The sequence below is a fragment of the Lepidochelys olivacea genome (genome assembly GCF_965140295.1).
Source record: "Lepidochelys olivacea isolate rLepOli2 genome assembly, chromosome: 2".
NCBI classification, from domain to species: domain Eukaryota; kingdom Metazoa; phylum Chordata; order Testudines; family Cheloniidae; genus Lepidochelys; species Lepidochelys olivacea.
In genome coordinates this window covers 232345835-232373459 of record NC_140412.1, presented here as the reverse complement: position 1 = coordinate 232373459, position 27625 = coordinate 232345835, and the positions used below count along the sequence as shown (strand labels likewise).

At 38.9% G+C, this 27625-nt stretch overlaps 1 protein-coding gene across 1 annotated transcript in view; it reads right to left on the bottom strand.

Annotated features, from left to right (window-relative positions):
• MALRD1 (MAM and LDL receptor class A domain containing 1) overlaps positions 1-27625 on the bottom strand; it is a gene marked incomplete at both ends in the record, with an annotated part of 444317 nt that overhangs the window by 51975 nt on the left and 364717 nt on the right. Inside the window, 3 exons of the mRNA XM_084621129.1 lie at positions 3688-3754; positions 6786-6911; positions 14711-14986. Of these exons, the coding sequence (XP_084477255.1) occupies positions 3688-3754; positions 6786-6911; positions 14711-14986 (469 nt within the window). The remainder of the gene's footprint in view (positions 1-3687; positions 3755-6785; positions 6912-14710; positions 14987-27625) is intronic.

Sequence of the window (27625 nt, the reverse complement as noted above, 5' to 3'; positions counted from 1 at the left end):
CACACTGAATCATTGGTAGAGCTGGGAATCAAACCTACATCTCCTGGTTCCCACTCTTTTGAACTCTAAACCATAGACAATAATGCTTCTAACAGGTGAGATGCTGCTTTATGTACAACCTAGGCTTGGCTGATTTTTCTGCTACATCCCCACTCTACCATCCTTTCAGCTTGCATTCACTTACACAACATTTATGTCACCCTCAATCTTTGAACCATTGTGTGTAGATACAAGTCAATTTTAGAGAGCCATTCATGTTAGTAACAATTTATTTACGGACTTTTATCTAGTACCAAAAATCCAATGTACTATGGCATCATTTAGAATTGTTTGTGGGCACCTAGGCTTTCTAAGTACAAATTCCTGCCATATTACAGGATTTAGAATTTGAGAGACCAGCTCAAACACTGAGGAAAATGTCTAGCTACTAAAAAGTTCCACTTTCATCTTTTCATGCAATACTGCAAAACACTATTGTGCCACAGGCAATAAACCACTTTGATTGTGGATTAAAACAGATTATTTGGGTCTCTTAAGAGTGATGAGTGAAAATTTGAGGCCAGCTAGCATATCTAAGAAGAAATAGTTAAAAGGCTCTTCTGAATCAACTATAATCCTGTAATCTCAGTTCTCCTCTGTAAAATAAAAAGGAAAAGGCATCTTTCTCATTTCAATCTAGTAAAACAAAATCAAACCCTGATTTCTATATTTTGGATAAGAACTAACATTTTCTGAGACACACAGAACCTCAATTAGTAATCTGTGTATGATGTTTCTTTGACATTCTAATCTCTGTAGCTCAGGTGGCTAGATTGTACATATTCAGTATAATTGAAAAACTGTGTTTAATGAAGATATATTTCTAACACACTTGTTTTACTACAGGGCAGGGGATGTAATTACATTTACTGCTTAACAATAGACTATCCTTACAATTCAGGCACTAATAAAAGTATGCCCTTTGTTCTCTTTATAGTGGGCAGATGTAGCTGATCCTAAATTTGACCTGCTATATATCCAGTGTCTGCTTTAAATAGAGGGAAGATAAAACAGTGAATTGAATATATTATGTGTGAACAGTAGTATGTATTAAATGTGAATGTACAGTACTGTACATTCTGTCTGGCTAATATTAGAGTTAAAACTGTGTATAATCAATTTGGTGAGAAAATATTCTCTTGGCCCCAGCTTTCATTCTGACACTTGCACAGTCTTCTCACCACTATACCATCCCACTTCAGAGCAATATGACCACGCATTTTCAGTCTGAGCCTCTTATTGTTAAGGCAGTGCTTTAGTCACAGGTATTTTTAGTAAAAGTCACAGACAGGTCACGGGCAATGTCATAAATATAAAGGGAAGGGTAACCACCTTTCTGTATACAGAACTATAAAATCCCTCCTGGCCAGAGGCAAAATCCCTTCACCTGTAAAGAATTAAGAAGCTAAGATAACCTCGCTGGCTCCTGACCAAAATGACCAATGAGGAGACAAGATACTTTCAAAGCTGGAGGGGCAGGGGAACAAAGGGTCTGTCTATCTGTGTGATGCTTTTGCCGGGAACAGATCAGGAATGCTCTTCAGAACTCCTGTAAAAAGCTAGTAAGCAGTCTAGCTAGAAATATGTTACATTTTCTTTTGTTTAATGGCTGGTAAAATAGCTGTGCTGAATGGAATGTATATTCCTGTTTTTGTGTCTTTTTGTAACTTAAGGTTTTGCCTAGAGGGATTCTCTATGTTTTGAATCTGATTACCCTGTAAGGTATTTACCATCCTGATTTCACAGAGGTGATTCTTTTACTTTTTCTTTAATTAAAATTCTTCTTTTAAGATCCTGATTGCTTTTTCATTGTTCTTAAGATCCAAGGGTTTGGGTCTGTGTTCACCTGTACAAATTGGTAAGGATTTTTATCAAGCCTTCCCCAGGAAAGGGGGTGTAGGGCTTGGGGGGATATTTTGGGAGGAAGACGTCTCCAAGTGGGCTCTTTCCCTGTTCTTTGTTTAACACGCTTGGTGGTGGCAGCATAGGGTTCAAGGACAAGGCAAAGTTTGTACCTTGAGGAAGTTTTTAACCTAAGCTGGTAAGAATAGGCTTAGGGGGTCTTTCATGCAGGTCCCCACATCTGTACCCTAGAGTTCAGAGTGGGGAAGGAACCTTGACAGGCAGTAAACAAAAATTCATGGCCTGTGACCTGTCCATGACTTTTACTAAAAATACCTGTGACTAAAACTTGGGGGGGGGGGTTGCCTGGGTGCCCCATGTGTGCTGGGGCATTGAGTTGCACATCCACTACAGACAGGAACTTAATCAGGTCAAGTAGGAATGCGTGGTGCACTGGAGTGACATTCACACCAAAGCAAGCCCCAGCTCAGGGTTCACATACAAATCGGTGGGAGATCCTCAGGTCAGGTGCAAATAATACAGCTCACCAAAGCTGCAATCCACCACTGCTCTATGTTTAATTGTAAGCCTGGCTGGAGACAACTTTGTCAATATACGCCCTGCAGTGTCATCCGTTCATCAGTTGTATGAACAAAGGGGCCTCTCCCTTAATTTAAGTTATTACTTTTTATGATTTATCAACTAATGAATTTATATTCAGCAACTTGAACGGAATGGCAGGATCCACATCTGCCAACACTGTGCTCCAGACGTCAAACAGATGTTGAAACTTGATCGAGACTTGTGCCTACTACATGACTTTTTTACCTTGTCTTCCTATTACCCCCTGCATAGGGATTGAAGTACCCATCCTCCACAAATGAACCTTCATACTCCCACCAACCCTTTTGGCTGTGATTATCAAAGGAATGCAGCAACTGTAGTTTGATACTGTAAGTTTGAACAAGTCAAATGGAAGGCAGATTGAGGCTCCTGTGTTTTTGATTCTTCTCTTGCATTCACCCATGACAGAGACTTAGGGAGGGGCACCAAGTAGGTAAAGCCAACCTCAACTTTCACCCTGATTAGAGGGCTTGATTGTTTTTGCCCACTAGTGTAAACAGCCACCCCAAACTCACTCTCCCTTAATACTGTAGAGATCTTAATCTATCTGTTCATAGTCTATTTGGCTAGTTGGTGGTCCAGCCTGTGCTGAAAATACAGAAAATCACTGCTCGTGACAAATAAAAAGCAATTGCTTTTCAGAAGCTGGAAGGGCATTCACAATTGCTCCCCTGGTTTGCACTGCAACATTCCTAAATGCATTTAACCCCCTTTTTTTTTTACATAAGTGGAAAAGCAACAGGTGAAATATGTACAATAAATAATGTTATGCCAGAGATACATCACAAATTAATGAAGAGCTGGGAACATGGCCTGCTGTGAATCTTCCTTGAGATGCACAATATGTCTGTTGTAAACAAGGCATTATTTTTCATAACCATATGTTCTTTTAAATGTTGATGTGCAATATGAGATGGAGGAAACGTTAGGTGTTGAAAAAACAGGCCATCCTAACTACAGGACAGATGAAAGTCATGGAAAATTCTGCTTGTTCGCTAATATTCTTCTCAAAACATCCTCATTATTTGTTGGTCTCTTATTCACTCAGCTACTGTAAATGAGAATAGTGCAAACTCATGCACTGCAAATTTACTCTTCAGAAACACATTTCCATTGACTGTCATTTCTAATTGTAGGGAACAAAAGAAACTCTTCTCAAAAGAATAAGAGAATGAACCTTACCGGCATAAAGGAACAGCATCTTTGATGATACAAGTTCCTCCGTTTTTGCAATATCCTTCTGGACAATCTAGGAAAACGTAAGTAAACAAAGGTAACTAGATTAAGGAAGATGTAATAGACATCAGTCCATTCCTCCTGCCAATGCAAGATTTCTTTACCTACATCAGATCTTCTACAATTTGATTTTCGGAGGTGCTTAATACTCACAGCTCTCATTTAGTATATCTGGTGTTTTGGGTGCTGAGCATTTTTGAAGACCAGCACTGTAGGTCCTGATTCAGTAACACACTTGGTCACATGCCTATCCTAAGCATATTAGTATCTCCACCGAAGTCAATAGCACTACTTGTGCTTAAAGTAATTCCTGTGCTTTGCTGGGTCCAGGCCCTGGTGATTTCTCAGGTCAAATTTTACATGACTCTCATAGTGGGGCTTTTGTCATTCATTGAAACCTTTAGATATTACAATATGAAGATTCCCAACACTATACAATAGAGCAGTGGTTCTTAACCTAGGGTGCACGCACCCCGTGGGGGTGCAAGATGCCCTTTCTGGACATGTGAGACATGCCAGATTTTTTTAGAAGGTAAATCATCGAAAACACAAATTAAGCACAGGCACGTAAGTACAACTACTTTGTTTCATAAAACCTATGTATTTATTAACATTATATATTTTTGACGATTACTGTAATACACAAACAAAAACTATATCTAGGTTTAAAGAACTGACCTACTTCAACAATTTTTGATAAGGGGTGTGAGAACATATTTTGAGAACCAAAGGGGTGCAGTAAAGGTTAAGAACCACTGCAATAGAGAAAAGAGTTAGTTTAGAGTGCTGAACTTCCTAGACTGATTTAGTGCCTAGTGCCGATATTCTTATTAATAGTTTAAATGTAAGGATGAGATAAGAACAGATGTTCACCATCTGCTGTGTGACCAGTCTTTTCATTAAAGACTTTTCATAGATATATGTTCATACAGCTTGAGGGAAATCAGTCTTAATAGAATAAGATGTTTAAGAAGAAAGACATGCCAAGCCAAGTGTTGTTATGGACGTTTACCACACCTTGGGTATTTGGTGGGCATGAGATCAACCTAAGTTCACATATATTTTAGCATTTACAGATTTAATTTTAAAAAATATTCATTCACAAAAAAAGCCCCAAATAAACCAAAAACAAAACCCAAAGGTTTTAATAGTAACAAAATAATTTTTACAAATGTTTGTTAGTAGTTCCTTTTAAGAATATCTGTCTTGTTTTATTTACTATTTTATTACCACTGAATAGTCTCCCACATTATAGTTATATAATTACAGCAGGGCGGTACATGCTCCTCTAAACTTTCAAAACAGTCTGTTGGAGTTTATACCCATGGCAATATCTATAGCAGTAAAACAATTTAGGCTGCTATCCTGCAACTCTAGGCACATGCAAAACTTTACTTTAAGTGAGCAGCCTCATGAACTTCAATGGGGCTAGTCTCTGGAGTAAAGTCAAGTATGTGACTAAGTTTTGCAGAATCAGAGCAAAATTATTACTTACTGGTATGCGCAGTGAATTCTGTGGGCCTCCTTATCTGAGTAAAGTTACATGCATGCCCAAGACCCTGATCCTGCAAAGATTTGTACATGAGCTTCACTTTACACATTGTGACTAGTTCCACTGAAATTTGCAGGATTCAGCTCTTAATGACAGAACTTCCATTAACAACAATGGCAGTGGCTCATTGCTTTGAAAATGTATCCCAAAACAACAATGGTCTCCTGAGGTCCCTTCCAACCCTGATATTCTATGATTCTATTAATAGAAAGCAGATGGCATAATCTGAACAATAAGAAAGTCATTGGTCAGATAACACAGCTGCAATTTTATGAGACTGAACAAGTTATTATAACCCCCACCATTGTCCTGATCCTGCAATTGGCTGGGCATGGTATGTGGCATGGCTACACTCCAACACCTATGTGGTGCCTTGCCTGGACACAGGGGTCTATTGGTGTTAGAATCAACGGCAGGATTTGGGCCATCTTCCTGGAATGGGGGAAAATGTATGACCAAATTCACTGCTGCATCGAGTCAGATAAAAGAAATAGTATGGGCTGTTTGCTGGAGAAAAATAAAAGAAAAAATATCAGATTAGTTATTCCATTCAGATACCGGAATTTCCAGCAAGATAGTGTGGGAAGCAAATTATTTAAAAGATATGCCACCTGAAAAGCAGTAGAAGGTCTTTTTTACCTCTATTCACATTTACTGCTTTATGTTTACCATCTCACAATCCTCTACATTTAACTGAATATTGAATATACTCCCTTGCATTTATAACATTCACTCAAAACATTAAAAAATTACCAAGGATAGATGACAACATCTATTTACCAAGCATTTTATATTAACTGTGAATTTTTCATGGTAAAATATTACTCTTTCATATAATAAAACATAATATAACCTATATTTCTGGTCTAATTCTTTTTCAGTTGCTCCCCCAGAAGTCAGTAAATGCTTCGTATTAACATCTGGGCACAGAATATAGCTTTATGGATGCCTTGTGAGTTAAACACTTTGTATAATATAACAAAATGTGTGTTCTAAAGATGATTTTCATTAGATATACTGCATTTCCTATTTTTATCCATTATTTTTCTGTTGTACTAAAAATATTAGGCTTTGCAATATTTTTATTATGCTAAGATGCATTCTCTATTTCCTGTGTTAGGCCCCAGTCCTGCACATGCATTGTGCTTAACTTTGAGCACATTAGAAATCCCAGTGAGCTCCAAATGTTCAATTCACTTTACTGGGACTACTTGCATAATTAAAATTAAGCCTATATGTTTTCAGGATAGAGGTTTTACTGCCATTCAATATATATACCAAGAAATATCCCCACTTCAAACAGTCACCATGTTTTCAATTTTTCCCCCCACTCTTCTCTCTATACAAATAACATGATGTTTCAAATTCATCCCTCATGTAATCTGACTGAACTTCAGCAGGATGATTCAGTCAATATTGTGCACCATTTGCAGGTTAAATAAAAAAACTATATATTTCTATTGAAATGATATTTTGATGTGAAACCGACTACCTGAACAGCTGGATTCATCAAGACTGAAATCAAAGCAGTCTGCAATACCATCACAGCGCTTGGAGACTGGAATACATGTATTAGTTGATGCACACAACAAAGAACCATTGAAGCAGTCCTTTGTGGCTGGAACAAAGTAATAAGATGACACGGTCAGACACATTTCCTTTATTCATTGATAAAACACTACTGGAAAACTATCGCAGCTTATTTGTGTCAGAGTACATAAATCTGGATCGGCATTTCCATTATAAACTTCCATTTCAGAGGTGTACAACTTAGACATTAAAAAAGACAGCTTAGGTTGCTGAATCAAGCTTTTACCATGTTCAAATCCTGGGAAGGGGTGTTTATATTTGATATGTTGTTGGTAGAATAAGGTGCAATGCTTAATGACAATCCACAATCAGACATCAGAAAAGATAATCAACTCGCCTAGATAACTCAGTTATAAAGATAACTTAATTAATTCTTAAACATAGAACAGAAAATTTCTGTAAATGTATCCCATTTTGTTTCTAGAAGCTAAACACTATATATGGACGTAACAAAAGGGGAGTAAGGCTAAATTAAAAATCTAAACCTACAGGCATTTGTCATGTTGTAGCATTCAGTTATATTCTCTAAACTCATCTAAAGGAATTATAGAGGGGAAATCTTGACAGAATCACATAAGCCTCCAGGTAATTCATTATGGCATCACTGATTCTATAAGATGTACCCAGTGGTTCTGCATTCTGTCCAAGAATCTAACAGCATTTTGTCACTTTGAGAAATATTCCAGCTAATGAAATGTTCTGTGGTACTGTCCCTGAGCCATTATTTCTGAACATCTTGGTTTAAGGGACTGTGAGCTAAATTCTTCTCTCCATTATGCTTGCGTAAACCAGGAGTAACACTCTGTTTTCACTTGAGTTAGACATATCACCAGTGTAACTGAGCAGAATTTGGCCCAGATTTTAGATTTATAACAAGCATGAGAGAATTTAGGAATATTTTAAGTACTCTAAATGACTGGATTACACCGAGCCAAAAGAAAACGCTGAATATAAAATACTGCACTTCAACCTTGCAATACGAATATTACATCAGATCCTGCCAACTCTTGCTAATGAAGGCATTCTCTCAGATGACAAGTAGACTCCTAGGACTAAAGGTTCACAGGATCAGACCCATAAATCTTACACACTGCCAATTTACCAAGGACTATAAATATATCTGAAATTACTAGTCACTTTAGGAAATATTGGCTAGTTTTCCTCCTTTTGCATACATCATAGGGATCAGGTTTCAGAGTAGCAGCCGTGTTAGTCTGTATTCGCAAAAAGAAAAGGAGTACTTGTGGCACCTTAGAGACTAACAAATTTATTTGAGCATAAGCTTTCGTGAGCTACAGCTCACTTCATCGATGCATTCAGTGGAAAATACTTGTAGCTTGTGTCATTTGCACACAAATACAAGTTTGTGCATATAACTGCAGTAAGCAATAAATGCATCCAAAATCAGGGGTGAAATTGCATACAGCCCTGAGAATTTGATATTTAAAAACTCAAGTCTTTAACCTCAGCAATTTCACTTATATCTCTTAGACCTTTTGTATGATTTTTCTTACCCACCTCTTTTAAAGAAGCTCCATGTAAGGATACATGTAGTGTTGCTTATGTTGTTTAATGTACACCATGATAAACATAGGAATTCTGTACCTGGGCTACATTTAAGTTGTGCTCAGCTCAGCTTGTGTTGCGGAGACAAATGTGGCATAGAGCCACTTCTACTTTCCCCAGTCTTGGGACTGGCTCTCCGCTAGACTGATACCATAGGGTAAAATAGAGAAATCTCTGGGCTGCTTCTCTGCTTTGTGCTGGCTGTCATTAGTCCCAAGGACTGTTTAAGTAGCTAGCGATTGTTGGGGCATGGAGATGCCCTGAACATGCCCTTTTCTCCCCAGTTTACCACTTCTCCACCCCCTACCCCTGTACTGGGGAGGGCGGTGAAGAAGTTGCTTGAGTGGCTCTGCACCACCCTAACATTCCCCTTCCAGAGGTTGGATCTCCTTCATGACTGCATTGCACCACTGCAGTGGGTGTTAAGAAAGGGAATATGGCTGAGCTATCAATGCAGCAGTAACTAACTTTTAGAATTTTCTGACTTTTTAACATTGATATTTCTACTTTAATATTACATTAATGCTTTGGATTCAGTCAATACACTCGGTCATTCACACAGCTACAATGGACTCCAGCAGAGTTATAATTAAATGTCATGAGAGACCACCATGTGTTTTAAGGATGCGGATGCCAAATGCAGGGATTAAAATGGGAGCAAATGGGTACAAATACTCAGGTTTGCATCCATAATTCATTCCGTAAGTGCAAATTAAGTGTGTAAAAAGAAAAGAAAGAAAGAAACTTTTTGAAAATGTATGATTTTAACATTTGTCATGTCTTTGGAAGTTCATAGGTGCACACCACAGATCCATTTTATTGCACTGTAGCGAAATGAGAAATCATTTCTTATTCATTGCTGTTAGCAGTTAAGTCAGATTCTACTGGGAGGCATGTGGAAAGTAATGCATACACCCCTTGGGTCTTTATGTTTATTTTATACCCTTTCCATTTTAGATCATGCAATTTAAAAAAAAAAAAAAAAAAAAGCTGGTGAGATAAAGAGCCCTTTCCTAACATTAGGAATGACAGAAGGGCTAGCTAAGCAGAGCATTTATAAAGGCAGCATAACTTGAAGCTTCTGTTGTAAAGAGCAGCAAGAAATAAAATCCACCACGTTAATAGATATAATACAACATTAACATGACACTGCACAAGCAAACTGTTCAGTGACCGATGCAGGAAATTTCTTTCTACATAAATCTTAAAATCATACATGGCAACATTTTTGTGGTGGTGATGGTGGTTGTAGTAGAGATGTGACTAATGCATTTGTGTTTGTTTCTCTTTGCTGTGGCCTCTTTCAGGATTTATACTTTATCTCTAAAGAACACATTTTGCCAACCTGTCTTCATCCTGGGAGATGATGCTATCACTTGATACAATCTGGGACTGAAACAGGATGAACATTTTGTGGCTTTCTGTTCATCCAGGTAAATGAAATTGTGAAGGGAAATAGTACATGTGAAATGAGAGGAGAATAGGGCCTGATCCAAAGCCTACTGAAGTTGATGGGAGTCTTTCCATTGACTTCAATGCTTTGGGTGAAGCCTTTCAAAAAGAGTAGCAAAGAAATTTCATTTAAAAGGACAGAACTATGGTTGCTCTTTGGAAGGAGCTGATAAAAGAGAATTAAATGGACAGTGAGGGGAGCAGAAAAAATGTTTACTATTTTGTTAAAAATGATCTAACCTAAAGAATGACTCTGGTAGTCATCAAAGCTTAACTGCACTCTGCTATGTTCATTTATGCTGAGGAAAACAAATTCAAATTCAGAAAAATCACAAAGATCTTCTAAGAAAACATCATCTGACCTGTGTTATTACATTACATACAGAGTGTGATTACTAGCACAACACTCAGTTTTTTTACAGAACATGCAAAAATTCCAATAAAGTAAACTGAGTTTGTAAGATAGGTGTTTCTTTTTCCCCCTCCTGATTTTCCTCTGCTGACAAATGTTCATGCTATCTGACATGCCAAAAGTAGACAGCAAGAGAAGAAGAATGCTGCAAAGCCCTCAAAGCATACCAACAGCAAAGAGAGAAAAGTCTGCACAATAGTAACCACCCTGCAGTTCAGTTCCAAAGCATCACCAACCTCAATTGTGATCTTGAGAGAGGGAATGTCAACTGTCATGGCAGTGTTATATTGTCAGCTACCATATTGTAGGCATAAAACTATCAAACTTTTGGAGCAGGGATGTCATAGTAGGTTTGAATAAGTTTCCAATCCACCCAAAATTCCTGGGTTTAAGATCTCAGCATCAAGCTGTTTGTTCTTTGAATATGCCAGGAATTACTTTGCCTCCCTCCCAAGGTGTAGCTTTAAGATTGAAAGATACAGAAGTAATATTTCAAGAGCATTGGAAGTAGTAGTGGGAGACATGTGATCCCTGGACCACACAACTGGCTTGGTGGGCTGGAGTTAGGATCTTAGCCTTAGGACATAATGAGATAATCTAGAGAATATAGGGGACTAGCCTAAGGCAGAAAGAGGTGGCTGAGTATTGAAAACGGGGACTTTTGACACAGCCAGACCTTGGATCCCTTGAAGTAGGTAATGGTCTAAAGACAGAAACATCCTGGAGCTTGTGCTTTCATTGATTCAATTTCGGAATTTTTTACAAAAACACAGAGCTCAATTTTCAGCTCAGATTCATAGGAAAGTTCTTCCACATAGTTTGTAAAATCAACCGCTGAACACCTCTTGCATTGATTGTGTTAGATACAGTATGTGATTGTCTGCATGGACAACATGTATCAACAGAGACGACTGAAAAATCAAATTTCCATCCAGCAGGAAAATCTGATATTGCAATATGTGTTTTCATACTGAAATGAAACATTTGGTTTCAGCTTATCAACCTGGAATGAAACATTTTGGGTTGGGCAGCATTAATCTCTGTGTCAGCCTGAGCTGCCGTAGTGCCCCCTGGGAGTTGGAGTTCCAGGTCCCTCATGCTTTCATCCTCCCCTCGGACAAAGGTTGCTGCTACTATAGCACCAGAGTTGCTTTTGAAACTCTAATGAGGTCAAGAGTGTTCCCTGGAACACTGAACTGGCAGAATCACAAAGCAATGCAGCTGAGTGATCTAAGAACAAAACCAGAAATGCTTCCAGTTATGTATATTAACAGAAGTACCATACAGTCATTTAAAAACATTTGTCACCATGGTTACTCTGTGGGGCAGTACAGTATTATGGGCTGCACTCCCTCCCTGCTTGATTAATAAAATAAAATCCTTTTATATGCCTTAACATATTAAATAAAATCTCTGTGTGGTCCATTTCCAATATGTGCACTATCCATGTTGACTCAGAACTCCCTCAGAATAGCTATCCAGTTCTGGAAACCCATTCATCATTGCTCTTTGTTTAGCACCAGACCCATCAGCAGTATTTTAGATTTAGGGAAGATCTCCTCCACCTTGTTGGACCTTGCAAAATGGCAGCCTCCTAGGATGCTCTGTTTCAGCCACACAGTTTAATTAACTCAGTAACTCCTTGCTTAACGTTGTAGTTATGTTCCTGGAAAATGCTACTTTAAGCAAAATGATGTTAATTTCCTCATGAATGCAATGGGGGGGTTACGTTCCAGGGAAATTTTTTTCAAGAGACAAAAGACTATATTTTATATATATATTGTGACAGTGTCAGGCCAGATGGCTACAAGAGAGTGGTCGAAGGTAGATACATTAGTTCCAGGTTAAGCAGGTCCCTTTTCCCTGGGTAAGATAACAGGGACTATTCCAGAACACTCAGGAACGTTCTAGAACTAATTAAGGCAGGCAGGCTAATTAGGACACCTGTAGCCAATTGGGAAGCTGCTCGAATTAATTGAGGCTAATCAGAACACCTGGTTTAAAAAGGCTGTCACTCCAGTTAGTGAGGTGTGCACGTAAGGAGTTGGGAGTGAGAGGATGTGCTACTGGAGGACTGAGGAGTACAAGCGTTAACAGACATCAGGAGGAAGGTCCTGTGGTGAGGACAAAGAAGGTGTTGGGAGGAGGCCATGGGGAAGCAACCCAGGGAGATGTAGCTGTCGCACAGCTGTTCCAGAAGGCATTCTAGACAGCTGCAGTCCACAGAGCCCTGGGCTGGAACCCGGGGTAGAGGGCGGGCCTGGGTTCCCCCCAAACCTCCCAACTCCTGACCCAACACAGGAGCTTCCACCAGAGGTGAAGGTCTCTGAGTTGGTCCCCGACCCACACGGTGGATCAGCAGATTTTTCTTACTCTTTTTTCCCCATGCTGGCCAGTGATGAGGTTATCTGAGTGAACAGCATATTTGAGCCATGAAAGTGGCCAAACTGAGGGCTGCTGTGAATCTTTGAGGCGAGCAAAATCTACCAATAAGCGCAGGACTCACCAAGGTAGAGGAGGAACTTTGTCACTATATATATATATATATATATATATACACACACACACAGTATAAGTTTTAAACAATGTAATACTGTAAACAGCAATGATAATTATGAAGCTTGGTTGAGGTGGTGAAGTCAGAGGATGGAGGAGGGTGGGATATTTCCCACGGAATGCATTACTGCTAAATGATGAACTACCACTCAGCTGAGCCCTCAAGGGTTAACACATTGTTGTTAATGTGGCCTCATACTCTACAAGGCAGCAAGAATGTAGGGACAGGAGACAGAATGGCAGAGAGAGAAAGAGACACACACTGTGTGTGTGTGTGTGTGTGTGTGTGTGTGAGAGAGAGAGAGAGAGAGATGTGCATTGGTACTTTAAGTACGCTGACCCCTCTCTAAGTACACTGCCTTTTTAAAAAGAAAAGGAGTACTTGTGGCACCTTAGAGACTAACCAATTTATTTGAGCATGAGCTTTCATGAGCGACAGCTCACTTCATGCGAATACAGACTAACACGGCTGTTACTCTGAAACTGCCTTTTTAAGTAGATCAGCAAGTTGAGACAGCAGCTGAGGGGGACACCCTGACATTAGCACCCCTCTCCCCTCCCCCCCTTGCACAGCAAGCAGGAGGCTCCTTGGAGCAGCTCCAAGATAGAGGGCAGGAGCAGCAGGTGGCAGTGGGGGGAGGGACAGCTGAACTGCCCAGAAATTGACAGCCTGCTGGGTGGCTACTGCACAGGGAATTTAGGGGAGCAGGGAGCTGATAGGGGGGCTGCCAGTCCACCCTGGTTCCAAGCCCCCACCAGCTGGCTGCAACAGGCTGCTCTTTCTGCAAGCAGTGGACAAAGCAGGCGGCTGCCAAACAACATTATAAAGGAGCATTGCACAACTTTAAATGAGCATGTTCCCTAAATGATCAGCAACGTAACAAGGAAACAACGTTAACCGGGACGACTTTAAGTGAGGAGTTACTGTACTGTAACAGTACCAACCACTGGCTGTAGATGCTTCCTAGCTGCCGCTTCCTTCGATTACTTGCACAGAAGTTTTCTATCTTCTCTCAGTTTGCTCTCTACAGTATCTCTTCCATACCATGTCCCACTGCACCCTCCCAGTCTTTTCTTCTCTATAGATCATCCCTCTGGAAAGGGTGCTCTCCCTCTCCCTGTTCTACCATCACATTTCCTGTTGGGTATTTCCTTGCACACCTTGAGGCAGCTACAGTGGAGGACATAGACTCCAATACTGTCCCTGCCTTTGAAACACTAGATGTACTGCATGTAACACCAGATAGGAGCAACATCCCTCCTCAAACAGAGTTAGCAGTCATCACCCAGGATCTCCAGAACAAATACCACCTAGCTGCCGAAGGGATATGGCTCTTACAGAGAAAGAAACGGAAGATACGGTGGGATTGAGGAATGAAACATATGGGTCCCTGCTCCACCCCACTAGTCCTTCACTGGACCCATGATATCCATTCTCCATGGACCTGACCATGGGGACAGCAGTGTGGGGAATGAGGAGGAGGAGTGGGTCTGGAATGCTCCCTTTCCACAGGTCTCTCCCCTTTTATGTCACATGCAATTGTTCTTATAGAGTTTTCCTGTATTCTGCTCAAGAAATGGATTGGGCATTTGTTCCCCAACTCTGCTTCATTACTTGCCTCTGATCAGTGGTGGGAGGTTTGAACAAGGAGTTAACCACTGATGATCATACCATAAATGATCCTATATGATATGCAGATACAAAAAAAAAATATGTTCTTGGCTGTGAAATCATACTAAATTCACTGGATTTGGATTTGTTTAGTACAGCTCTATTATACTTTGTCATTTTATGAAAATAAGTTAGCATGGATATAACTACATCACTAAATCTAACTTACGACAGTCAGTTTCATCTTCATTAAACTGGCAGTCAGGCATGCCGTCACATCTCAAGAGTGACGGGATACAACCTTTATTTGCACACAGGAACTCTGTTTCCTTGCAAAGCCATGGAGAAGCAGTGGTAGGAGTCTCAGTAGGACAATTCATTTCATCAGTTCCATCTGTACAGTCCTCTACCCCATTACATTTTACAGCAAGAGGTACACACTGCTGTACATACACACAAGTGAACCGATCAGTGTTGCACGTTGGAGGTTGGGGTTTGGCTGTTCCTAGACAGGTGAAATAAGACCAAAAAAGGAATATTTATCACATCAGTCTTGAAGTTAGAATATATCCTGACTTCTAGGGATTACTGGGAAGGCAATTCATTTTGCAGATTCAACTCTTCTAATATGATTAAAAATTATTTATAAACACATTCCACCCTTAGTATAGTATTCACTATTGAAAAGTCTGTGTATCACCTCCCTGTTTATTTTGTTGCAGCATTTTTCTTGTAGAGCCTAAATGCACCATTTATTTTGATTCTTTTGTTTGTACCTTGTTTGTGCAGGAGGCTTAATACAGAAGGGTTGCTAAAAGTTATCTTTCACCCTGTATTAGAAAAAGGTTTGTAAATATTTTTGGCAGCCATCAACTTATAGTGCTCCTCTTTCAATGGACTTAATGGATTAAAACAATAACAAAGAAGGATTATATAAGCCTCTAGATCAACAAGAACATTTCACACAGAAAGCTTTTATGTACTCCAGGGTTTACCCTTAGACATCAACAAAATAGCAAGGGGAAAATTTTCACAGGGTAGCTGCAAAGAAAACTATTTTGTTATATCAATGTATTGCTTTGATTCTGAAGCATAGCTTCATTAAATGAGGGAATTAACTCAAAGGAAGGACTGTATAATGGGTTTTCAGGGTACAATTCACCAGCAGCACAAGCAAAAACTGTACAGTTATGTTACCCTTTTGTGATGCCAGCAGTTAGTCAAAAGTTGGGGTCTAATGGCTTGTTTTGGTCAAGAGGAGAATTTGATACTGGAGTCAGGTGTTTCTCTGATGCAATCCTGTTTATTTATAAAGAATGTACAAAATCTTGTTTCCCTGAACACAGCATGAATCAAACAGCAGGAGACCGTTTCTTTGGACAGTTCCAGGCCTCTTCTGAGCCAGCACTTAGCCTAAAAGCTCTCTCTTTAAGCTTTACTCAGCGTCACATTACCAATGCTTGTTCTAGCTGTATCCTTGCTTTTCTGCTGTTTCTCCTGCTTTTCTTATACAGACAGATACACACACACTTCCACCAAACAATACCCAGTAAAACACCACCACCCACATGTGTCTTGCATGTGCCCATGTTTTGGGTGGAGGCTGTTATTGTTTCAACTATCTGGTTCCAAAAAGGAGCTGAACTATTTAATATGTTTATCAATAATGAAAAGTAGCTCTTAAACCACAGTTTCATTGAGGCTTAACCCAACACATAATATTTGTTTCTAGAGCTGAAAAATACTGGAAACTATTTTCTGTGAATAATACTCAAATGAATTTACTTCAGCATTGCTTGGGCTCCTTTTTGTGTGTGTGTGCAAATATACTAGTGCAACAGAGTTTTACTGACACAAATACTCATGGACATTTTAAATCTACACATGTGAGTGTTTGTGCTGGAAGTGCTGGTGTGCTCATCCATCATGAAATAGAAGTGCAGTAGAACCTCAGAGTTATGAACATGAAAGTTAAAAACTGACCAGTCAACCACACACCTCATTTGAAACCAGAAGTATGCAATGAGGCAGCAGCAGAAACCAAAAAAAAAAAAAGAAAGAAAAAAAAGCAAATACAGTCTAAATAAATACTAAAAATAAAGGGAAAGCAACATTTTTCTTCTGCATAGTAAAGTTTCAAAGCTGCATTAAGCCAATGTTAAGTTGTAAATGTTTGAAAGAACAATCATAACATTTTGTTCAGAGTTACAAACATTTCAGCATTATGAACAACCTCCATTCCCAAGGTGTTCATAACTCTGAGGTGCTACTGTAATAACGTGCAACTTATCTGGCCGATCACAACTAAACAGTGATTGAATAGACAAATTTGGAAAAAAATCACTATGTTCTTTCAGATTTGAAGAAATTGCAATCATCTTGTGAATACTCTGCAAAGAGAAAGACGGGCTACAGGCTAAATTCTGTGGATGAATAATTTCTTGCAAATTCTGGTCCGGACTCTTTGTTGTACTGAGTTTTTGTTCTGTAGAACAGAGAGGGAAGGAGCCAACATGGAACTTTTTATGGCTCCCTGATTTTCTAGTGTGTTCTGTTCCAACCAGGGCTCTGGTGGAATTTACAGAAACCTGGAGTTTGCACTAAACTCTGCCAAATGGTAGTGTCAGTTGTATTCTGGTCATGCCCTATGTCTGCTCCCACATATTCCATACACCAGGATTCCTGGAGAGGGTGTTAAAAGGGCCTGATTATGCAGATTATGTGTCCAGTATAACAAAGATCCCCCCATTTGAAAGATGTGTCTGATTTCCAGAGCCTTTGTACTGTGTGAGTGCAAAAGGTACAGATAAGATCAGGCTGGAGAATCTGGCCCTGTATGCTCAATTCTCTTTATATCTAGATGAATGTGCAGCATACTAGTAAGCCCAATGATTTACATTACCACCAACAGCGTTAAAGACACTACATGTCAGACAAACAGTTTTCCCATTAAAGCCAATGGGAGTTTTGCCACTGACTTCAACAAGAGAAGAAGCAGGCCTAAATCTGGAAATTCACCTGTGGTGCCAGCTTGTTTTATTAAATCATGTGAATGATGTTACATTCATGAATGATGAGACTTAGCCAACAGGAGTGTAATGTGGGGACACCCATGCAAGGTTTTGTTTGCTCATGCGGGTAGACCCTGTGGACAGCAGCTGCGCTGAAGAAATGATTCCGTCAGAGAGACGACGTGAAATCGTGTGCTATTGCTGCAGTGAAGCAGGGCACCTTGTATGGGAATGTACAAATGAGGCTATACCCTTTTATATTTTCCTTTGTCTTCCGTGCAGCAATCACTGCCAACTTGTGTGTGACACATTACAGGATCAGGACCTATGACAGTAGAAAGTCTTTATCGATGTACGATTGGCATCTAAAAGAAGCGCTCCACAATTGACAATAAGCACTTCTTTCAAGATCTAACTGCTTTACCATTCAAATAAACAGAATTTATCATATTTTTGTAATAGCCCCATCTAGTGACTTCCAGTAATATTATAGGGAAACAGAGCTCCCATCCCCTGCCCTGACTTTACTACTCTAGACACTGACATTTGACTCTAGACACTGAGATTTGAGAAATCTCTGATGATGATGTGGGTCCAGGACAGAAAATGGCCTTCATACTACAGGCATATTCCAGGCCCCCAGTGTCCTGAGAATGGTGGTGCTGTGATGCTGGATGTGCTATCCTTCATACTCTGGCCATAAGGCATACTTAAAAATAGTCTTCATCAATTGTTTTGACACAGTAAAAATTATAAACTACTGGTTTATGTCAGAATGTCAACGTAATCCTCCTACCCAAGATTAGAATGATGAATTAACTTTTTAAAGAAAGTTTTCAAGATCTGTGCAATGTCACATGTACATTCCAATCACTGCTGTTTCAAGCATCTCATTTTAAATACTGTCTCTAGCCATGACTAAAAGTCTTTGTTTTTATTCTGACAGATAACTAGTTTAAGAATTTCATTCTTCTCTTTACCACAATATCTTTGTTGCAAAGATCAAATTCACTACTTTTAGCTGTTTTAATTTTAAAAGCAGTATTGGATCCATATATAATTATTAAATAGAAGAAATGAGGTACTCAAATTTTTATGTAATGTTTTACCATATGTTATAACTTGTTTTTTGCTTCACAAATCTATTGTTTTCACTTTATATATCTTCAAAAGGCTCCTAAATAATAGTTATATTTGGCTGATTGATTTTAGGAATTTATTTACATCACATAGTAAATAATTTAAGAGCTCAGACGAGATGATTTAATGGTCCCTTCTGACCTGTAATTTCTTTAAAATATTCATAGAGTTTAACATATTTTAACCTTTTCAATTTTTTTCCTTTTCGTTCTGAATTTGGGCTAGATCATTGTTAATGGAACTACTCAATTTATGTAACTGTGGCAGAATTGGGCCCAGGATGAGGATTTAGTCCAGAGGACACAAATTATGCCCTTTCTTATGCCAAAACAATGTTAGTGAAGTCAATGGCTGAATATGTCTCACTCTCTACTGATGCAAACTTTTGTAACTGTCATTGTTACAGATCAGGTAATGTTACTGAATCGGATCCAGGTTTCTAACCTCCCCCAGCTTCACGCTCAGAGGTATTTGAATTTGTGGTTCCATTTTGAACCCTATGTCTAGTTTTATATATACTTCTGGCTCATAAAATGCTGATAAATTCAAACATATGGTCCTGATTCAGGAAAGGGCTTAAGAATATGAACAATATCATCCTGCTTCAGTAAAGCATTCACACACATGTATAAATGCTTTGTTGAATTGTGGCTTAACATTTCTGCTTTCCTGACTCCCCCCCTGTAAATCCAAAGCAACACCTCTGATGTCAGTGGAATTTTCTAAATTTATGCCAAATCAAATATGGCTCATGGTCTTTAAGACACAGAAGTAAAATTTGTGCAGACCTGACTTTCATACTACTATGCTGTCTTGTTACCTCCCCTTTTACGTTAACTATTCCACATTTTCTATAACTTTAAATACACTAGGTGAAATTCTGCTCCAAATGACAGCGGATAAAACATCACTGAAGTCCATGGGGCTCCACAATGTGTCCCCCAGAGGGTAACTTGGCCCTAACACAGAAAGTAGGTTATAAATGTTTATATACAGAACAAATGAAATGTTTGTGCTAAGAAGATTGAGAATTTATCAAACATTCATTTGTACCTAATTACAAAGGATTCAAACTCCTTGATTAGGACTGGGTAAGTCTGCTGTGTCTAGTAACTAATGCTAAATTGGAATGAAATCCCATTCAACATTGTTATTAACGCAACATTAATTCTTTGCATTCAAAGCTACTATCTATTTCGGTATTTACACCTACATCACAGTAGTATCTGCTACTGACATATTTCATCCTTAATAGTGGGAATATTTAAATTGTTTTCTTAATACTGGGGAGAAAAACTAAAATATTAGGGATGCAGTGAGGTTTCGAAATGTAAAATGCACTAATATTGCTGATAGCAAGCTAGTTGAACATCAGACTTTGAGAGCTTCCTTCATAATAAATATCTTGTTTTAGTGAGTTGCATAGTGGCCTATTCCTGTGACAGCTTTAGAAGTGACACATACCTATTACAAACACATGGGCATTATATACATATTGTGTGTATAGATATGTGGGTGTCTGTACATGTAAATACGCACACAAACATTGTATATATTACATACACACACACACACCGTATATAAGAAGGTGAGATGTGTCTTTCTTCTTCCTCCAAATGTGGAAAAGCTGTTCCCACTCCAAGGCTGAACTCTAATTTTTCCTGGGCCTCAGGAAGGAGTAATTTTGGGGGGGAAATTCCACATTTGAGAGAGAAAAAGGAAATACTTGTGCGGCAGGTCAATTTTTTAAAATTGCATTTGTTTGAAATTTAGAATAAATCTTGAAAGTAGTGGATGGATTAGGATGAGCTGGGGTCAGACGAGGTGTTCAAAGGAACATGATAAATAAATGTATCATGCAATTTATCACATGGATATCAACTCCATATATAAATTATGCAGTATTAAAAAGAAGACTTTGCAAAAGCTGAGAGAATAGCGGGAAAGCACAGCTATGATAACATCAAGCTAAATATAAATTTTGCATGTTTGTCAAAACCAGAGGTCTCGAGCATAGAAGTAAAACTGACCCATTGGCTTAGTACATCTGAATCTAGTTGTTTTTATAACTGCTTACTTCTGCTTTTGACATGTGGTGCATGCTAGTGTTTTCCTAACAATGCCCACATACAATAAGTAATGCTAAGCAGTTTCTTTCAGTAATGAATAGTGGTTTATTTTTGCCCTCAGATGAAGGGCCATGAAGTTTAACTCATGTACTTTCTTGAGAGAATAACTTTTATTGCAACACCTGGAAACCAAACATACAACCTTTCAAGAGCCCATGTTCGTCCATTTACTTAAGTGCTGACTAATTGTTGAAAAAAAATACTTCCCCAGTCACTGAAGGATAGTGACTTGTACTTAGGGCAGTATTATTTGCTACAGCAATGTACTATATTATATACAGTTCATCCACCCATCCAAAAAGGGGTGGGAGTTAAGGAGGGCAGGGGGAGATAATGCTATACAAAATCATGTATTCCAAACAATATATCATGAGAAAACTTGAACTTCTTCAGTTCAGACTGGATAGTCATTCAGAGCCAGGTCTGGAAGATATTGAGGAATGCATTCAGTATAAGGACATGGAGGGAAAAACAAGCCAACCAAAAACAATTTTACAAGATGTAAAATCAATCATCAATACTCTGTTTTAATGAGCACTGAAGTGCATTTGGAACTGTACAAATAAGTCCTGCCCCAAAGAACATTGCGCCAGATCTTCAACTGGTATAAATTGTCGTAGCTCCATCAAAGTCTATGAAGCTATGACAATTTACACCTTTTGCATAATACTAAATAATGACATGGATCTGTGCTGTATAATCTGTTGTGTATTGTACACTGCCATTCATACCTATAATACATACAATGAATATTGAAATTTAAAGGAAGGTTTTAAAAATGTATTTAGCAACCACTTTAGGTGAACATGGTACAATGAAATTCCAATAACAGTCCAAAATCCTCCATGCACCACCTAGCTGTGTTGGGCATAAGGTAGGGGTCTACTCTGATCTCAGGCCTGCTACTGCAACCTGTGTACATGTGGAACTCTCACGGAGGTCAACCGAAATTGTTTGCCAGGCACATGGGTGACATCTCCCAGTATGATGTGGGGAAAGTTGCTCCTTTATGCTAGCCAGCAGGCTAGTACAAAACATCAAGATTTAAATACACCTCTTAAACATTTCAGATTCTAAGTCAGGAAGCACCAAACTGCTTTTCCTTGTCATTGAAAATAAACCTAGCTACATTTTAGAAATCAGCAAACAAGTCTAACTGTTGACTACACTGACCATAGACCATTCTTAAAAAGGAGGCAATTTTTCTGAAAAATTGCTAATGCTATTTTATTACTGAAGTGTCCCTTCCCCGTCTTCCTCCGCACCCCACAGTTCTTCTTGGCAGAGCTAGGGAGTTTGGGAAAGATGATCAGCTAGATAGATCAGTTAACATGACAGTCTCTACCAGGTAAGGCCAGATGCATGTTGGCGCAGTGTGAGGAAGTGTATGCGACTGCCACCTTTGTTCTAACTATTCTGTTGATAAACTGATACATTTGATTTTAATCTGTTTAAAATATAGAGAGAAGGGGTGGGGTTGGGAGAAGGGACAAATTGAGAAATTCAGAAGTAGAAAATAATCGAAAAAGAATAAAAAGAAAAACAATGAAGTACAAGACGTCATGACATAAAGTTAAAAACAGCATTAAACACTACTGAAAAGCCTACTGTGAGAGAAAACAGACTAAAAAGAGTGAAATGGAAAGGTACAGAAAGATAAAGAAAAAAGGTGTGTAAGAGAAGAGAAAAGGGAAATCTACTGGAGTCCTTTTCTTAAAAAATGTAACCGTTTTCAAATTTTCTGAAAAATGTTCATTGTTTAGTTAGCCAGTTTTATATAAACACTACAAGGCTGAGAAACTCCTAACATTTATAACTGAATGGAGCAAAGTAGATGATAGATTCTTAATAGGGCTGGCAGGCGATTAAAAAAATACAATAATAGAATACGATTTATTTAAATATTTTTGGATGTTTTCTACATTTTCAAATATATTGATTTCAATTACCACACAGAATACAAAGTGTACAGTGCTTACTTTATATTATTATTTTTATTACAAATATTTGCATAGTAAAAAACAGAAGATGCCTCTGAAGAAGAAATAGTATTTTTAAATTCACCTAATACAAATAACATAGTGCAATCTCTTTATCATGAAAGTTGAACTTAGAAATGTAGAATTATGTACAAAAAAATAATAGCACTCAAAAATAAAACAATGTAAAACTTTAGAGCCTACAAATGCACGCAGTCCTACTTCTTATTCAGCCAATCACTCAGACAAACAAGTTTGTTTATATTTGCAGGAGATAATGCTGCGCGCTTCTTGTTTACAGTGTCACCTAAAAGTGAGAACAGGCTTTTGCAGGCACTATTGTAGCCAGTATTGCAAGGTATTTATGTGCCAGATGCGTTAAAGATTCACATGCCCCTTCATGCTTCAACCACCATTCCAGAGGACACGTGTCCATGACGATGACGGGTTCTGCTCGATAACAATCCAAAGCAATGCTGACCAATGCATATTCATTTTCATCATCTGAGTCAGAAGCCACCAGCAGAAGGTTGATTTTCTTTTTTTGGTGGTTCAGTTCTGTAGTTTCTGCATCAGAGTGTTGCTCTTTTAAGATGTTTAAAAGCATGCTACACACCTCATCCCTCTCAGATTTTTGAAGCCACTTCAGATTCTTAAACCTACGGTCTGGTGCTGTAGCTATCTTTAGAAATCTCACATTGGTACCTTCTTTGCATTTTGTCAAATCTGAAGTGACAGTGTTCTTAAAACGAACAACATGTGCTGGGTCATCATCCGAAATTGCTATAACATGAAATATATGGTAGAATGTGGGTAAAACAGAGCAGGAGATATACAATTCTCCCCACAAGGAGTTCAGTCACAAATATAATTAAATCATTTTTTTTTAAATGAGTGTCATCAACATGGAAGCATGTCTTCTGGAATGGTGGCCGAAGCATGAAGGGGCATACGAATGTTTAGCATATCTGGCTCATAATTACCTTGCAATGCCGGCTACAAAAGTGCCATGCAATCGCCTGTTCTCACTTTCAGATGACATTGTAAATAAGAAGCGGGCAACATTTTGTCCCATAAATATAAACAAACTTGTTTCTCTTAGCAATTGGTTGAACAAGAAGTAGGACTGAGTGGACTTGTAGGCTCAAAAGCTTTACATTGTTTTGGTTTTTTGAGTGCAGATATGTAATAATAAAAAGCAACATTTGTAAGTTGCATGATAAAGAGATTTCAGTTCAGTACTTGTATGAGGGGAATTGAAAAATACTATTTCTTTATCATTTTTAGAGTGCAAATATTTGTAATAAAAATAATATAGTGAGCACTGTACACTTTGTATTCTCTGTTGTAATTGAAATAAATATATTTGAAAATGTAGAAAAACATCCAAAATATTTAATAAAATTTAATTGTTTTCTATTGTTTAACAGTGCAATTAAAAGTGTGATTCATTGTGACTATTTTAATCACGATTAATTTTTTTGAGTTAATTGCATGACTTAACTGCGATTAATCGACAGTCCTAATTCTTAATTGTCTCCAGTGGCCCAGAGTTTCTCATGATGTGTCTGCTCCTGTTTATACCTGTGGTTATGCTATATAAATACTCATCATAAAATCTCAAGACAAAGGTCAACCTTCTAAAGCTGAATAAATCAAAATTGTAACTAATTAGTTTAAAAAAAATCTTATTTCCAAGCATCATTTAGAACCCCTCAATGCAGAAAAAGCTGAAGCAGCAGTCAAAAATTAGCATTCACATGTATCTTCAGTTTCAGCAGATCATCTGTGCAAGGGCAAGTATCACATTTGACTGATCTCTGAAAGAGCCCACAAAGTCAAACTTTTGGCCTTGTTTATGGCCTTCTGCCACACCTATGAATTGTCACGGTTGTTCAGTAAAGCATTAAAATGACTACTGATGCCTATAACTCACTGAGTGAGCCCCAAGGTCTTGCTTTTGGTATATAAAGCCAAACATAATTTAGGTCTAATCTACCTGAGGGACCATCTGCTTTTGAAATATTTGAGTTGGATGGGGTTGGAAACGCTCACCATCTCACAGTGTAATTCTGAATGTACAGGAGACTAGTACTTCTGAAGGCTGGTGACATTGGAATGCTCTCCTCCCTCCATATATCACTAAGATGGTTTAAATAAAGTTCATTTGCTGCAGTGTTTTCAGCAAAGCTAGTGTATTGTAACAGGAATATAATATCAAGCTTGTCATCAGTAGATATCTGATAATAAATATATATAAATAAATAAGTAGATATAAAATGCTTTACAAAAGGGGTAAATATCTTTATCACCGTTTTACAGATCAGGAAACTGAGACACAGGGAGGTGAAGTGACTTGCTCAAGATCACCCAGCAGGCCACTTGCCAAGCCAGAAATAGAATCCACATCTCCTGAATCCCAATTCAGTGCTCTGTCTGCATCCCCAGCAGCACAGGAGTTTGGCTGGGTCATTGAGCCCTGGCATTCCACAATCTGAGAGAAACGACTAAGCAGCAGGGCCACGCAACAACCTTCTTGAAGCATTTAGAAGTCAAGTGCTAAGGGCTTTTTAGGTGGTTAAGTAGCCCATGGAACTGGACAAGGGGAAAGACTTGCAACAGGCCAAAGGAATACTACTGACCTGAATGTGAACCTATTGTGAGCTTCAGAGTGGTAACCATGTTAGTCTGTATCACCAAAAAAAAAAATAAAATAAAAAATGAGGAGTACTTATGGCACCTTAGAGACTAACAAATTTATTTGGGCGAAAGCTTTCGTGAGCTAAAACCCACTTCATCAGATGCATGCAGTGGAAACTACAGTAGGAAGATATACATACACAGAGAACATGAACAATGGGTGTTGCCATACCAACTGTAATGAGACTAATCAATTAAGGTGGGCTACTATCAGCAGGAGAAAAAAAACTTTTGTAGTGATAATCAGGATGGCCCATTTCAAACAGTTGACAAGAAGGTGTGAGTAACAGTAGGGGGAAAATTAGCATGGGGAAATAGTTTTTACTTTGTGTAGTGACCCATCCACTCCCAGTCTTTATTCAAGCCTAGTTTAAGTTTGCAAATTAATTCCAATTCTGCAGTTTCTCATTGGAGTCTGTTTCTGAAGTTTTTTTGTGGGAGAATTGCGACTTTTAGGTCTGAAATTGAGGGAGGTTGAAGTGTTCTCTGACTGGTTTTTGAATGTTCTAATTCTTGACGTCTGATTTGTGTCCATTTATTCTTTTGCATAGAGATTGTCCAGTTTGGCCAATGTACATGGCAGAGGGGCATTGCTGGCACATGATGGCATATATCATATTGGTAGATGTGCAGGTGAACGAGCCTCTGATAGTGTGGCTGATGTGATTAGGTTCTATGATTAGGTTCTATGAATAGATATGTGGACAGAGTTGGCAATGGGCTTTGTTGCAAGGACAGGTTCCTGAGTTAGTGTTTTTGTTGTGTGGTTGCTGGTGAGTATTTGCTTCAGGTTGGGGGGCTGTCTGTAAGCAAGGACTGGCCTGTCTCCCAAGATCTGTGAGAGTGAGGGATCGTCCTTCAGGATAGGTTGTAGATTCTTGATGATGCGTTGGAGAGGTTTTAGTTGGGGGCTGAAGGTGATGGCTAGTGGCATTCTGTTACTTTCTTTGTTGGGCCTGTCCTGGTGTAGGTGACTTCTGGGTATTCTTCTGGCTCTGTCAATCTGTTTCTTCACTTCAGCAGGTGGATATTGTAGTTGTAAGAATGCTTGATAGAGATCTTGAAGGTGTTTGTCTCTGTCTGAGGGATTGGAGCAAATGCGGTTGTAGCTTAGAGCTTGGCTGTAGACAATGGATCGTGTGATGTGGTCTTAATGAAAGCTGGAGGCATGTAGGTAAGTATAGTGGTCAGTAGGTTTCCGGTACAGGGTGGTGTCTATGTGACCATCGCTTATTAGTACTGTAGTGTCCAGGAAGTGGATCTCTTGTGTGGACTGGTCCAGGCTGAGGTTGATGGTGGGATGGAAATTGTTGAAATCATGGTGGAATTCCTCAAGGGCTTCTTTTCCATGGGTCCAGATGATGATGATGTCATCAATGTAGCACAAGTAGAGTAGGGGCATTAGGGGATGAGAGCTGAGGAAGCGTTGTTCTAAGTCAGCCATAAAAATGTTGGCATACTGTGGGGCCATGCTGGTACCCATAGCAGTGCTGCTGATTTGAAGGTATAAATTGTCCCCAAATGTGAAATAGTTGTGGGTGAGGACAAAGTCACAAAGTTCAGCCACCAGGTTTGCCAGGGGATACTGTTCTGAGACTGTTGGTTCTCTTTATTTTAGCCTGCCTGAGAAAGAAAGAGCACAAGAAGAATTGTTCACTAGCATTCTTGCTATATTTTATTTGGGAAAAGGAAAAGCTTCCAAGGTAATGTGGCTACAGATTGGCTGAACTGAGAACTTTATTGTACTTTGGCTTTGAAAAGGGGAGGAGAGAACAGACTGCAAGTTTCCCAGGGATTTTTGTTGTGTTTGTACAGCACCTAGCACAACAGGGTCCTGGTCCATAGCTAGAGCTCCTTGATGCTACCTCAATATATATAAATAAATAACAGTGTTGGGAAAACAGGACATTTAGCTGTCCAGTCTTGAGGGCCTCAGACTGGAACTTGGAGAGCTGGGCCGGATGGAGTCCTCCTCTTCCCTCAGGTGCCTCAATTACAAAGAGATTTCCATCCCTTCTGTTGCAGCAAATGGAGCACAGCAACTCATTTAAACAGCCTTGGTACTGCAGTCAGAATTCATCTGTGCCCTCCTTGCAGGGCAAATAAAATTTCCTTTTTGGTTGGGTATTGATTTGAATGGGGAGTGTTAAGGATGCGAGATATTGGAGGATTTGCTAATAGGCTG